Source organism: Rhinopithecus bieti, unplaced genomic scaffold (assembly GCF_001698545.2).
Source record: "Rhinopithecus bieti isolate Rb0 unplaced genomic scaffold, ASM169854v2 scaffold_11161, whole genome shotgun sequence".
NCBI classification, from domain to species: Eukaryota; Metazoa; Chordata; class Mammalia; order Primates; family Cercopithecidae; genus Rhinopithecus; species Rhinopithecus bieti.
Genome location: NW_016806937.1, coordinates 1,643,898 through 1,658,889, shown reverse-complemented (window position 1 = coordinate 1,658,889; position 14,992 = coordinate 1,643,898). Strand labels below are relative to the sequence as shown.

General features: G+C 44.0%; 1 protein-coding gene across 3 annotated transcripts in view; it reads left to right on the top strand.

The window, feature by feature from the left end:
- Positions 1-14,992, top strand: part of CIAPIN1 (cytokine induced apoptosis inhibitor 1) — an 18,790-nt gene extending 3,798 nt beyond the window's left edge. Inside the window, exons 2-9 of one of the 3 annotated variants that reach the window (XM_017878856.1) lie at positions 2,683-2,894; positions 3,581-3,733; positions 6,190-6,266; positions 9,010-9,178; positions 10,640-10,713; positions 11,945-12,060; positions 12,868-12,949; positions 13,897-14,992. In XM_017878856.1, coding sequence (XP_017734345.1) covers positions 2,738-2,894; positions 3,581-3,733; positions 6,190-6,266; positions 9,010-9,178; positions 10,640-10,713; positions 11,945-12,060; positions 12,868-12,949; positions 13,897-14,007 — 939 coding nt within the window. In that variant the 5' untranslated portion in view covers positions 2,683-2,737 and the 3' untranslated portion in view covers positions 14,008-14,992. The remainder of the gene's footprint in view (positions 1-2,682; positions 2,895-3,580; positions 3,734-6,189; positions 6,267-9,009; positions 9,179-10,639; positions 10,714-11,944; positions 12,061-12,867; positions 12,950-13,896) is intronic. The other 2 variants (XM_017878858.1, XM_017878857.1) reach the window with 2 other exon arrangements.

The following is a 14,992-nucleotide window of genomic DNA, read 5'->3' as shown; positions in this document are numbered from 1 at the left end:
AGGCTGAGGTGGGCAGATCACTTGAGGTCAGGAGTTTGAGAATAGCCTGGCCAACAACCCTGTCACTACTAAAAATACAAAAATCAGCCAGGTGTGGTGGTGTCCACCTGTAATTCCAGCTACTTGGGAGGCTGAGGCATGAGAATTGCTTGAACTCTGAAGGCGGAGGTTGCACTGAGTCGAGATTGTGTCACTGCATTCCAGCCTGGATGATGGAGTGAGACTGTCTCAAAAAACAGAACTAACAAGCAAAAAACCCACAGAATTAGCTGAGCAGGTGGCTCATGCCTGTAATCCCATCACTATGGGAGGCCAAGGTGGGCGGATCACCTAAGGCCAGGAGTTCAAGACCAGCCTGACCAACATGGAGAAACCCCCTCTACTAAAAAAATACAAAATTAGCCGGGTGTGGTGGTGCACGTCTGTGATCCTAGCTACTCGGGAGGCTGAGGCGTGAGAATCGCTTGAACCCGGAAGGCGGAGGTTGCAGTGAGCCACGATTGCACTCCAGCCTGGACAACAAGAGTGAAACTCCGTCCTCCCCCCCACCCCCCCAAAAAGAAATTATTCTCTTTTGTATTATTTTTTTCTTTTCTTTTTCCATTTTTACTTGCCCTCTGCCATTAAAAAAACAAGAGTTAAATGACTAAAGAATCCTACTTGTCTGATAACACTTAGCATCCTTTTAGGGGCGCTAGCAGTTGGATCATACGGAAGGAGCTAGATAAAAGGCACGATGAAGGGAAAATGCAAAGGGTTTTCATAGAATAAGGAGGGATCACTTTGGAGTGGTGGGATATACAGGTGGAGCCAGATTATGGAGGCCGTGGATCCAGAAGGCTAACTGACTTCACTCTAGCAAATAAAACGTTTAGTAACTCCTTTAGAAAAAGAGTGACAGATCAAAGTGCTATAGTATTTAATGCTTGAGTGTTAAATATTTGACATCCTGGGGTATGTTTTGTAGGCAAAGAGGAGAGTTACTTGAAGTAAACTTTGCTTTTTTTGAGACAGGGTCTTGCTCTGTCACCCAGGCTGGAATCTTGGCTTACTGCAGCCTCAAGCTCCTGGGCTCAAGCAGTCCTGCCGCCTCATGCCCTCTCCTCCATCCCAGTAGCTGGGACTACATAAGATTACCACATAAGACTACCACAGATTCTGCCACCACACCCAGCTAATTTTTGTATTTTTAGTAGAGATGGGGTTTCACCATGTCACCCAGGTTGGTCTTGAACTCCTGGACTCAAGGGATCCACCTGCCTCGGTTTCCCAAAGTGCTGGGATAATAGGCATGAGCTATAATTTTTTATTTTTTTATTTTTATTTTTTTTTTGAGACAGAGTCTCACTCTGTCACCAGGCTGGAGTGCAGCAGCACGATCTTGACTCATTACAACCTCCACCTCCCAGGTTCAAGCAATTCTCCTGCCTCAGCCTCCTGAGTAGCTGGGATTACAGGCGTGCACCACCACGCCCAGCTCATTTTTGTACTTTTAGTAGAGATGGGGTTTCACCATGTTGGCCAGGCTGGTCTCAAACTCCTGGGCTCAGGCAATTCGCCTGGCTTGGCTTCCCAAAGTGCTGAAATTACAGGTGTGAGCCACTGCGCCCAGCTGAAGTCAACATTTTAAAAGAAACGAGAGTGTAGTGACTTGGCTTAAATTCAGTCTGTATCTGTGGTGGCATGATTGCCACTGAGTTGGCCACCTCCGCAGAAGTCTGAAATGTTCAACATAAAACTAATCCAAGTTTGACCCCTCTACCAGAAATTGTTTGTTTCATTTATTTGAGCTATGTTAAATTGGAAACTGGTGTCATTAATGTTTAAGAAAGAAAGGAACCGAGTAGAGTACTATCTCTTGAACTACTTTCTTTGTGAGCATATTATATACTCACCTGAGTATCAAGTAGAAGAGAAAGTTGATCTATGGAGGGAAATTTCCAAAGGTTAAAAGCATGGGCTTTACGGTCAGATGAATTTGGATTCAAATCCTAGCTCTCACTTTATCCATGTAACACCCACTAGTTGTGTGACTTGGACAAAGTAAATTGCCTGAGTTTCCAGACTGTAAAATGGTAATAATATCTAATTTAAGGCTGTTCTGAGATTCAATTGAGATGATGTTTAGAAGATGCTTTGAACAGTGGCTAATGTTAAATGGTATAGACATAGTAAGTATTCTTGATCACTGCAGAGTCAGTGAAATTAAATTTTCATATTTTGATGAAAGGGAAAATACCAGTATTCAGTTTGCAAATTTTAAATGCGTTGTTTCATTTTAAAAACATTGAACCTGTGGTTGGATTATTTCTGTCAATTTATTTGCCTTCCTTGCTGAGTCACATTTTGCCTGATTGATGTCCTGTGTGTTTTGCATTCCATTCATGCTGAATTATCTTAAAGAGGAAATCATCTTTCTGCCTCCAACCTTCTTACTTGCCTCTAATCCCCTTTCTTGACTCTTCCAAGTCAGGATTCTCACCAAGGAAGCTATTGGCCTTTTTTGGGAATGTTGGGATTATGAAGACTTGAGATAATGGGGTTCATGTATTCAGACTCTTTAGCATATACAGTAGGGTTTCTAATGTCAGCATTCCCTAGTGGGCGGTTACAAGTTAGGTTGGGATTCTAATCATATTTTATGATACCTCATGGATTAAACTGCACTTTGTCTCTGCCCAGTCTTGATTCTCTTTTGGCCAGCAGTTTTTAGGTCCATCAGTACTGCACTGCAAGAATGGCAGATTTTGGGATCTCTGCTGGCCAGTTTGTGGCAGTGGTCTGGGATAAGTCATCCCCAGTGGAGGCTCTGAAAGATCTGGTGGATAAGCTTCAAGTGTTAACTGGCAGTGAAGGCCACGTGTCTGTGGAAAACATCAACCAGCTGTTGCAGTGTAAGTACCCACCCATGTTGTCTGTATGAGGCTGGAGGGGTTTCTGTGGGAGTGTTGCCTTTCTGTGGTTCCTTGATACCTGAGTTTTCTTTTAGGGTGGCATGTGATAGTGGTGGCTCGTCACCCTGTTATTTTTCAGTTGAGATACACTGAGCTTAGGAGTGTAGTTGATGATTTCCATAAGTATGATGTTCTTTCTGTGTAGCTATTCCATGTTTTTTTTTTTTTTTTTTTTGAGATGGAGTCTCACTCTGTCGCCCGGGCTGGAGTGCAGTGGCCGGATCTCAGCTCACTGCAAGCTCCGCCTCCCGGGTTCACGCCATTCTCCTGCCTCAGCCTCCTGAGTAGCTGGGACTACAGGCGCCCGCCACCTCGCCCGGCTAGTTTTTTGTATTTTTTAGTAGAGATGGGGTTTCACAGTGTTAGCCGGGATGGTCTCGATCTCCTGACCTCGTGATCCGCGCGTCTCGGCCTCCCAAAGTGCTGGGATTACAGGCTTGAGCCACCGCGCCCGGCCGCTATTCCATGTTTTTTTAAAACACTTACTATTCATCCAGCTTCTTGGATGGATACCGAGTGGGGTCCATTCTCTCAGGGTGAGGTCTGTAGCCTTTGTTGGGGGTTGAAAGGGACCAGGAGATTGTCCCAGGCCAGATGATTGCTAATTAGAGTCCTCTTCTTTTCAGCTGCCCACAAAGAATCCAGCTTTGACATTATTTTGTCAGGTTTAGTCCCGGGAAGCACCACTCTGCACAGTGCTGAGATTTTGGCTGAAATCGCCCGGATCCTTCGGCCTGGTGGATGTCTTTTTCTGAAAGAGCTGGTAGAGACAGCTGTAGGTAAGGAGAGCTTCACTTGAAAAACACATTTGACAGGGTTGAGTCTTTGAGCATGTGTGCTGCATCTCCCTGATCAGGAGATATCATTGGGAGATCAGTATTCCTATAGCAAAACCTTTTCCTTGGGGATAAGTTATCGTTAAAATCTGAAGCAACATATCTGGAGAAATTGTAATCTTTGGCTGACTCATTATGTAACAAAATAGAAGGACACTGCCATCTAAAAATGGGTCCTTTTGCAGGTGAATAGTTAAACTTTGATATGTTCATAATATGGAAAGTGATGCAGCAATAAAAAGGAACACGCTAACTATATGTACATCAGCTTGGATGGATATCAAGGGAAGTAGCTGAGTGAAAAAAGTCAATCTCAAAAGGCTCTGTGCTGTACAATTCCATTCATATTCTTGAAATAACAAAATTATAGTGGTGGAGATCAGATTAGAGTTTGCCAGAGGTTAGAAGTGGGAGGAAAGGGGTGTGTGGAGCTATAAAGGGGAAGTATAATGGTTCTCCTTTATAGATAGAACAATTCTGTGTTCTGAATGTGGTGGTGGTTACACATATCTACACATGTAATAAAATTACTTGGAACTGTAAAGCCCCCTCTGCCAAACGAGTACATGTTAAAGTAATGAAATCTGAAAAAGCTATGTGGACCGTCAGTATCAATTTCCTGGTCTTCATATCAGGCTATAATTGGGTAAGATGTTACTGTGGGGAGAGAGGAAGTGAAGACCTCCTTAATATACAGAACTTTTTTGTTTTTTCCAACTTCCTGTGAATCTATAGTTATTTCAAAATAAAAAGTTTAAAAATAATGACTGGAACTCTGGGAGTGATGTGGTAATTATTGATTCATATGAAACTAATGACAGTGTTCATGAAGTAAAAAATTTTTTGATCAGTGGTATAGCTGTCAGTGATTCAATTCTGGATTTTAATATTTTTCACTAGACTTTCAGTCAAAATGTAACAATTTCATCAAATTGAATAATAGAATAATAGAAATGAAAGTATTTTGAAATGTATGAAGGTGTTCATTGTTTATGGGGAAATAGAACTTTGTGTTATGTGTAGTATACATCAGCATTCTTTGCTGGGAGTTTAAACCTTACATGACTAAATGCAGTGTCTCAGTCAGAACTATACAGAGAGAAAAAAGAACTATACAGAAAGAATACTTGTATTTCTGTGCACTTTGCAGTTCATAAGCCTCTTTTCACAGTCATTATCTCACAACCTCTGGAAGGGGTTTCAAGAAGCAGAGAGTGATAAAAAACAATAATAATGGAATTGTAACATTTAAGAGCTTAGGTAAAAACACTTTGAACAAAAAAAAAGTGTTTGTCAAGTTAAAATAGTGTCACTATGGCCAGGCACAGTGGCTCACACCTATAATCCCAGCAGTTTGAGAGGCCAGGGCAGGCGCATTGCTTGAGTCCAGGAGTTCGAGACTAGCCTGGGCAACATGGCAAAACCCCGTCTCTACAAAAAATACAAAAATTAGCCAGGCATGGTGGTGCCCACCTATAGTCCCAGCTACTTGGTGGGGGCTGAGGCAGGAGGATTGCTTGAATCTGGGAGGTCGAGGCTGCAATGAGCCGAGATCATGCCACTGCACTTCATGACAAAGTGAGACCCTGTCTCAAAAATAAGAAGAAGAATAAAATAGTATCACTAAAATGTATATACAGTTGTCCTCATCTTACAATGGAGTTACGTCCTGATAAATGCTATTAAGACGAAAATGCATGTAATTCATCTAACCTACTAAACATAATTGCTTACTTAGCCTAGCCTACCTTAAACACGCTTAGGACACTTGCATTAGCCTACAGTTGGGCAGAATCATCTAACACAAAGCCTATTTATAATAAAGTGCTGAGTATCTCATGTAATTTAGTGAAAACTGAAGTATACAATTTCTACTTGAATGGGTATCACTTTTACACCATCATAAAAGTTGAAAAATTATAAGTAGAACCATCATTAAGTCAGGGACCATCTGTACATTAAACAGAATAGGTTATTTTGTTTTGTTTTGTTTTTTGTTTTTTCTTTGAGATCAAGTCTCACTCTGTTGTGCAGGCCAGAGTGCAGTGGTGCAGTCTCGGCTCACTGCAATCCCCACCTCCTGGGTTCAAGCGATTCTCATGCCTCAGCTTCCCAAGTAGGTGGGATTACAGGCATGTGCCACCACGCCTGGCTATTTTTTGTGTGTGTATTTTTAGTAGAGACGGGATTTTGCTATGTTGGCCAGATTGGTCTTGAACTCCTGGCCTCAAGTGATCTATCCACCTCAGTCTCCCAAAGTGCTGGGATTACAGACATGAGCTACCACGCCCACCTGGTTATTATTGTTTGAATGCTTGCTAACCCACATAGGATTGAGCCTTTATTATTTTTCCTACTTTGACCTATAAAGCTATTAATTGAGATTTTCCTTTTGGCAGGTAACAATAGCAAAGTGAAGACAGCATCTAAGCTGTGTTCAGCCCTGACTCTTTCTGGTCTTGTGGAAGTGAAAGAGGTATGTTTGTAGACAACTTTCTTTGATGCCCTGCAGGTGAGGTAATCAGTATTGCTTAGAACTAGGAAACAAGAAACGCTTTGCATGTAAGATACATGATGCTGGCCGGGCGCGGTGGCTCAAGCCTGTAATCCCAGCACTTTGAGAGGCCGAGACGGGCGGATCACGAGGTCAGGAGATCGAGATCATCCTGGCTAACACGGTGAAACCCCGTCTCTACTAAAAAATACAAAAAACTAGCCGGGCGAGGTGGCGGGCGCCTATAGTCCCAGCTACTCAGGAGGCTGAGGCAGGAGAATGGTATAAACCCAGGAGGCGGAGCTTGCAGTGAGCTGAGATCCGGCCACTGCACTCCAGCCTGGGCGACAGAGCGAGACTCCGTCTCAAAAAAAAAAAGACACATGATGCTTCAAAGGACAAAACTTGTGAGAATAGGCCAGGCGCTGTGGCTCATGTCTGTAATCCCAGCACTTTAGGAGGCCGAGGCAGGTGGATCACGAGGTCAGGAGATTGAGACCATCCTGGCTAACACAGTGAAACCCTGTCTCTACTAAAAATCCAAAAAAATTAGCTGGGCCTGGTGGCAGGCGCCTGTAGTCCCAGCTACTTGGGAGGCTGAGGCAGGAGAATGGTGTGAACCTGAGAGGCAGAGCTTGTAGTAAGCCAAGATCACGCCACTGCACTCCAGCCTGGGTGACAGAGTGAGACTCTGTCTCAAAAAAAAAAAAAAAAAAAAACTTGTGAGAATAATCAACTTCGAAGAGACTCAACTTGGCCCATGTGGGCTGGGGCTTGTTCTTGTCTCCTTGGTACTAGTTTAGTGGTAGTGACAGCTGAGGGGCATGAGCAGCAGCTCTGTTGCTTCCAACACCCACCTCTCAGTAGACCCGAATCCTAGGCCTGGGTGAACACTGTCACCTAGTTCAGCCTCACATTTTTGGTGGGAGGTTGGAATAGGTTAGGGGGCAAAGTTCCTTTTCTGACAATTAAGTGGAAATATTTAAATTAAGCAGAAGTGTTTATATTTCTACACTCTTTGATGTTAAAATTTTCTTGGATGTGGGAGAGGTAAATGTTACAGCATGATAGCTGTTGTGCCTGTTATTTCTTACATAACGTAGGGCCTTAAATTCTTTATTTTTTTAAATTTTTTTTCCTTCTTTTTGGAGACAGTCTTGCTCTGTTGCCTAGGCTGGAGTGCAGTGGCATGATCTCTGCTCACTGCAACATCCGCCTCCTGGGTTCAAGCAATTCTCCTACCTCAGCCTCCCAAGTAGCTGGGATTACAGGCATGCACCGCCATACCCAGCTAATTTTTTGTATTTTTAGTACAGATGGGGGTTCGCTATGTTGGCCAGGCTGTTCTCGAACTCCTGACCTCAGGTGATCTACCCGCCTCGGCCTTCCAAAGTGCTGGTATTGCAGGCGTGAGCTACTGCATCCTGCCAGGCCTTAGATTCTTTATGCCAACCTCTTCTTATTTTTCCTTTTAGTTTAAGGTTTTCTGTGCTTGATTTTAAAATAAGGAATGTGTATTAGACCGTTCTTCTGTTCCTATAAAGGAATACCTAAGACTGAATAATTTGTAAAGACAAGAGGTTTAATTGGCTCACTGTTCTGCAGACTGTACAGGAAGCATGGGCGTGCAACTGCTGGGTTTCTAGGGAGGCCTCAAGGAACTTTTACTCATGGCAGAAGGTGAAGCAGGAGCAGGCACATCACATGGCAAAGGCAGGATCAAGAAAGAGAGGAAGAGTTGGGGTGGGGAAGGTGCCACACTTTACAACAACCACGTCTCATGAGAATTCGGATGGTGCTAAACCATGCATGAGAAATCGGCCCCCATGATCCAGTCACCTCTCACCAGGCCCCACCTCCAACACTCGGGATTACAATTCAACATGAGATTTAGAGGGGACACATATCCAAACTATATCAGACTCCTCATAAAAATTCACTTTATACTGAAGCATACAGAATATAAAGTGATATCCTACTCCTTGCTCACACTTCTCTCCCCAGAGGAAGCCACCAATGCCTTTTTGTATGTCCATTCAGACCTTTCCTATGTATTTACAAGCATCTACATGCACATACTTTTTTAAAAATTTAAATAAGATCATATGCATACATTGTTCAATCACCAGCTTTTTTCTCACCCTTAGATATCGTAGACACTTACCCACTTCAGTGTATTTCCCTTCATTCATATTAATGATGTAATAGTATTCCATGCAATAGATGGACTATGATTTATGTAACCAGTCTATAATTATTGGACATAGAGGTGGCACCCTGACCCTTTTTTTCTACCTTTATTCTCTGCTACTTTATCCCAAGGAACATAGAAAGGATTTTGCTCCCCCTTTGTGTTTTGGGATATAAATTTCTGCTGTGTTCATTGTGGGCATTCTTTCCTGTTACACAGTAGGACCACATCTGGTTCATTTTCATAATTATATTACATCCCCTCCAATAACTAGCATATGCTTCATACCTAATATTTTATAACTACTTTTACATTTTCCAAGGGGTAGGCTCCAAGTAAACATGCAGACAAAGGTTATACTCTAGGGTTCCTATCAGTGAGAAACTGAATGTGAGGCATAAAGTGGTATCTGTTACCATCTACTGTTACATATTTAATGCACAGAAATGAGTCTTTAACTCCTGTGTAGGTAGACATAGTAAAACCATTTCATAGAGGAGGGTGGACTAATCTTTTTGATGTCTTGAATTCTAGCTGCAGCGGGAGCCCCTAACCCCTGAGGAAGTACAGTCTGTTCGAGAATACCTTGGTCATGAAAGTGACCATCTGCTGTTTGTTCAGATCATAGGCAAAAAACCAAACTTTGAAGTGGGTTCTTCTAGTCAGCTTAAGCTTTCCATCACCAAGAAGTCTTCTCCTTCAGGTAAGGCTGGCCTAGGGACATTCTTCTGTTTGAATGGGTTTAGAGGGACATGTTAGAAATTGAGCCAGCAATAAATGAAATGGTGATATTTTTAGAGGTTTAGTCTTTTGATTTCTGCCATTTCCACATAGAAGAATACTTAATGTACTATTATCGTGGGCATATTAGGATCCCAAACTGAAATAATGCATAGGTATTATCTAGTTCAGCTCCTTCTTCTGCACCAGAAGATACTGAGGCCTCCTAATTCTACAGGACTGAGTCACACAGTTAATTAATGAAGTCCTTCCAGGTCCCGGAATTAACGTTTATCCTCAGAAGACCTCACAGTGTAGTGGTAATGGCAGATGAGAGTGCCCTGTTCCTGTTCTCATGTGCTTTTTTCCCCTATGCCAGGAAAATCAGCTGTTCTTACTTTGAGGATGCTAAGACACTTACAAAACTGTATTTCTTCTGCCTAGAAAGTTGTGTACAAGCACACACGTGCACACACACACTGCCCCATCCTCATCCTTCCTATCACTATTTTTAAATGCCTGAATTGACCCAGCTGTGAGGTATGCACACATTTACAGATATTTACTGGTACATCCCCACTTGTACGGTTTTGACCGTCTAACCTAAATCTTGAAGAAATCCTTTGGAATCTAACCTTTCAACTCATGGTTCCAGAATGAGTAGGAATAGCTTAGAAGAACAGTTGGCCCTGTGGCAGGTGTGAGCATCCAGCTATAACAATGATCACTAGAGGGTACTCTTACCCCAAGGGCCTGCGAGGATTTGCGCACACTGCATCTGAGCCTCAGCTCTTGGGCTCTTCCTTGCATTCTCCTGACTAGACAGAGAACCAGGAGGTGTGAGGTTTGTCTGCCACTGATGGTGTTACCTTGCCACCAGCAGCTCTAGAGCCTATTTTCTTGTATGTAGCAGGTTTACATGAGGCTATAAAGCTCTGCTATTTTTAAAGGTTTTGACACATTTCTCATTTAATCCTCAAAACACCTGCAGTAACATAGGGAGTACGATTTAGCTTCATGTTATAGGATGGAAACTAAGGTATCGAGGAGGAAGCAACATGGAATGGAGGTTAAAAGCATCAGACAGACTTTGCAGCCTGTGGAACCAGCCTAAGTGTCTAAACCTGTTTCCTCAGCAGTAAAACTAGGATGACAGTTACCTCATAAGGTTGTCAGCAGAATTAAGTTAGATAATGTATGTAAAGTGCTTAATATGGTGCCTAGTACAAAGCAAGTGCTTAGCAAATGGTGACTGCTGTAACTACCAGAAAGTGGTTGGCCCAAGGTCAGACCTCTTAGAGGAGTAGGGCTGGAATTTGAACCCACATCTGCCTCCCAGGCCAGTGTGTTCTCTTCTACACAGCAGAAAGCATTTAGGTATGTTTGTAATTAATAGTTTCTGACTGTTTTTATGGAGTTTTTTTCTTTTATTGCTTGGACTCAGTGAAGCCTGCTGTGGACCCTGCGGCTGCCAAGCTGTGGACCCTCTCAGCCAACGATATGGAGGACGACAGCATGGTGAGCTGGCACCACGGTCACTTGATGACTTTCTTTCAGGCCCCAGTTTGGGTGTGAACAGCTATAGTGACCTTTCTGGACTTGTAGGTGTGAATGTATTTAAAGCCCAGATTTATGACTATGCCTGTCACTTACATCTTTGATTTAGAAGGAAACTCCATGTTGGTGGCTCTTTTTTTTTGGAGACAGAGTCTCGCTCTTTTGCCCAGGCTGGAGTGCAGTGGCACGATCTCGGCTTACTGCAGTCTCTACTCCCAGGTTCAAGTGATTCTCGTGCTTCAGCCTCCCATGTAGCTATGATTACAGGCACATGCCACCATACTTGGCTAATTTTTGTATTTTTAGTAGAGACGGGGTTTCACCATGTTGGCCAGACTGGTCTCAAAACTCCTGACCTCAAGTGATCTGCCCACCTTGGCCTCCCAAAGTGTTGGGATTACAGGCATGAGCCACTGCACTCAGCTGTGTTGGTGGCATTTTAAATTTTTTAGCATTTCTTTTTCCCCACATAATTTCTTGTTCTCACTTCTTATGATATGTTGAAAACTCTTGTGGGCATGTGTAAACCTGAAAAGATTTTGTCAGCTTAAATAGTTTTATTGGCACCTTTGTTTGGGCAAGTTGCTGAATGTTTCATGCTTTAAAAAGCCCTGTTTTCCATCTTTGATTGGCCCTGCCTGTAATAAAGTTCTTCATTTCTACACCTCTACTATTGAAGTTAGTGAGCAAAATAAGTCAGGTTCATGCTCTCATAGGGTTTACAGACTAAGTGTCTACACATTTACAAAGAATTACATAAAGATATATATAACTGTTTGATTTTTCTCTGGGATTATGTAGAAGATATTTTGTTCCCTTTTTCACATGACTCTTCATAAACACTTCTCTCCCTCTCTGTTCTGCCTGTTCCCTCCCTTCTCCTCATTCCTGCCCCTAACCCCCAACATGTGTATATTCTCTACACAATGCTGGCCAGTCTTACGGCTTTTTCTCATGTAAATTTGTTTCTAATTCCTTCGCATCCTAGTGCATCTTCTGTGGATGTAGTTTAACTCACCATTGGCCTCTTGAGCATGTGGTCAGGTTGAACATGATGATCAACCAAAAGTAGGACAGGGTGGATACCTTCTTTAGCCTGGACTCCAAGTTTCCTCTCAAAGCCTGTGGTCACTTTAGCTTTTCATTAGCAGAGACCACGACTGTGTCACTCATTGCTTTGAACACTCTCCAGGATCTCATTGACTCGGATGAGCTGCTGGATCCAGAAGACTTGAAGAAGCCAGATCCGGCTTCCCTGCGGGCTGCTTCTTGTGGAGAAGGGAAAAAGAGGAAGGCCTGTAAAAACTGGTGAGTGCTGGGGTGACTGGAGCCTGCTATGCTGCATCCAGTGGCTTTGTGCGCAAGTCATCACAGTGCTGTACTATTTTTAAAACATACGTTTTCCAGCCTGGGCAATACAGGGAGACCATCTCTGCAAATAATTAAAAAAAAAAAAATTAGCCAGGCATGGTGGTATGTGCCTGTGGTTCCAGCTACTTGGGAGGCAAAGACAGGAGGATCACTTGAGCCTGGGAGGTCGAGGCTGCAGTGAGCCGTAATTGTGCCATACATCTAATTTCACTCTCCCTCAAAACCCTACCAGTGAGCCACGATTGTGCCACTGCACTCCAGCCTGGGCATCAGAGTGAGACCTTGGTGTCTTCACATTTGTTTTTATAAATGGATGGGAAGGATTGTAGAAAGTTAATCAGTGCTATTCAGGCTTGTTTAATCATCAGTGTTTTTTAAATGTAAAAGTTGCCAGCATTTACAAATCAGGAAATTACAAGTGAAAACAGATTTTTTTCCCCTTCTGTTCTTGAATTTGGAAAATATGGCAAACTGGGTACTCTTTCCCCAGCATGATAACCAGCTGAAGCTGAGTAGTGGCTGCCCTCTGTAAACAGAGTACACACACTCTACTTCCCTCATCCTCCTCCCACTCCTGTCTCCCTCAGCAGCCTCTCCCATTGCTGCTGTCTGCCTGGCTCATAGGCTTCTGAGTTATGACACCGGTGTGAAGAGAAAAGGCTTAAAGCACATTTTGGCACTGTTAGGATTTGGAGTTTCTGGGTGGTGACAATTCTCATTCATTAGTTACTGATTTTCCCACAGCACCTGTGGCCTTGCTGAAGAACTGGAAAAAGAGAAGTCGAGGGAACAGATGAGCTCCCAACCTAAGTCGGCTTGTGGAAACGTAAATATCAGGATCATTCCTCGGCATTCACACACCCCCAGGGGGATTAGGCCTCCTTCTAAACCAAGCACGTACAAGCTCCACCTCAAATATTTTAGTAACAGACAAATGCGTGAGCACACGAACATAGGTAGTAATGGGGAGAGAGGCTTTCTCCTGAGAGTGAGAGTGGGTTAGCGTGCTTGTGCTGGTCGGGGAGGGTCTTGTTTTTTTTTATTTTTGGCCCATTTCTTTGTACTTCAGAGTGAGACCGGATGGTTAGACATTTAGCTGAAGTTGGTTGTATTTTGAACTGCATAGAATATAGAACTATGGCCGGGCGCGGTGGCTCACGCCTGTAATTCCAACTACTCCGGAGGCTGAGGCAGGAGAATCACTTGAACCTGGGAGGTGGAGTGAGCTGAGATCGCACCACTGCACTCCAGCCTGGGTGACAGAGGGCCAGGTGCGGTGGCTCACGCCTGTAATCCCAGCACTTTGGGAGGCCGAGGCGGATGGATCACAAGGTCAGGAGATCGAGACCATCCTGGCTAACACGGTGAAACCCCGTCTCTACTAAAAATCCAAAAAAATTAGCCGGGCATGGTGGCAGGCGCCTGTAGTCCCAGCTACTTAGGAGGCTGAGGCAGGAGAATGGCAGGAACCCAGGTGGTGGAGCTTGCAGTGAGCCAACATCGCACCACTGCACTCCAGCCTGGGCTATGGAGTGAGACTCTGTCTCAAAAAAACAAAAGAACTATGGCCTCCTAGGGAACTTTTCTTGACTGTAGTTTTTCACGAAACCAGAAATCTTGAAAACTCTTAATATTTGGGACTCAATTGGACCTGCAAACATACTCAGCCATTTCCTTCAGACCACTGTGACCACATGAAATTAGGAATTTCTGTCTTCTGGCTGGTATGCCTGGGATAAACTGACCCTTGGCTTCCCCATTTTCTCTCTCCAGTGCTACCTGGGCGATGCCTTCCGCTGTGCCAGCTGCCCCTACCTTGGGATGCCAGCCTTCAAACCTGGGGAAAAGGTGCTTCTGAGTGATAGCAATCTTCATGATGCCTAGGAGGGACCTGACATAGGACCCATCTGCTCCTCCAGCCAACTCCTGTCCCTCACATCCCACCATGGTGGCTCCTCCCACCTCCTCTGGATTTGTTCACTCTGAGATCCATTTGCAGAGTGGGTGCTTAGCAGACAGAGTGAAGCTGGCTGGGGGGCGCAGTGGTGTGTAGTGCTGCTGTGTATCAAAAGACCAAGGTGTTATGGGGCCCGGTTACTCAGAATGGGATGGGTTTCTTCACCTCATGTTAAGAGAAAAGAGTGCGTCCTGAAGAACCCCTTCTTCTGATGTTAAAATGCTGACCAGAACACTCTTGAGCCCAGGCATCCTTGAGCATTAACACTCTGACAGAGCTCCAGACCCCTGCCCCGAGTCTCATCTCAGCAATGCTGCCACCTGCTTGTCTTTCAGAGTTGTTAGTTTACTCCATTCTTTGTGACATGAGTCAAGGGTCTCACAACCTCCTCAGGGCACCAGAGGACTCACTCACTGGTTGCTGTGATGATATCCAGTGTCCCTCTGCCCCCTTCCACCCCCAACCACATTTTACTATAGCATTGCATCTGTGTCCTGTTGTCATTTCTGTTAACCTTCAGGTATTAAACTTGCTGCATATCTTGAGATATCTTGAGATTCTGCATGTCTTGTAAAGAGAGGGGATGTGCATTTTTGTGTGATGTTGGATAGTCATCCACGCTTAGTTTGGACCATTGGAGGAACTTAGTGTCACACACAAATGGGGCTAGTCCTACCCTTAGAATAAGGCCTGTCTGCCCACTTTAGAAGAGCCCAGGTTGGTGAGCATTTAGAGGGAAGCAGGGCAGAACTCTGAACAACAATAAGTCTCTCTGAGCAGAGACCCCTTTGTTCTTGTTACCCACCCGTACGGACTTGGGATCAATCTTGCCAAATATTTGGAGAGATTGTGTGGATTTAAGAGACCTGGATTTTTATATTTTATCGGTAAATAAAAGTGTTCATTGGTATC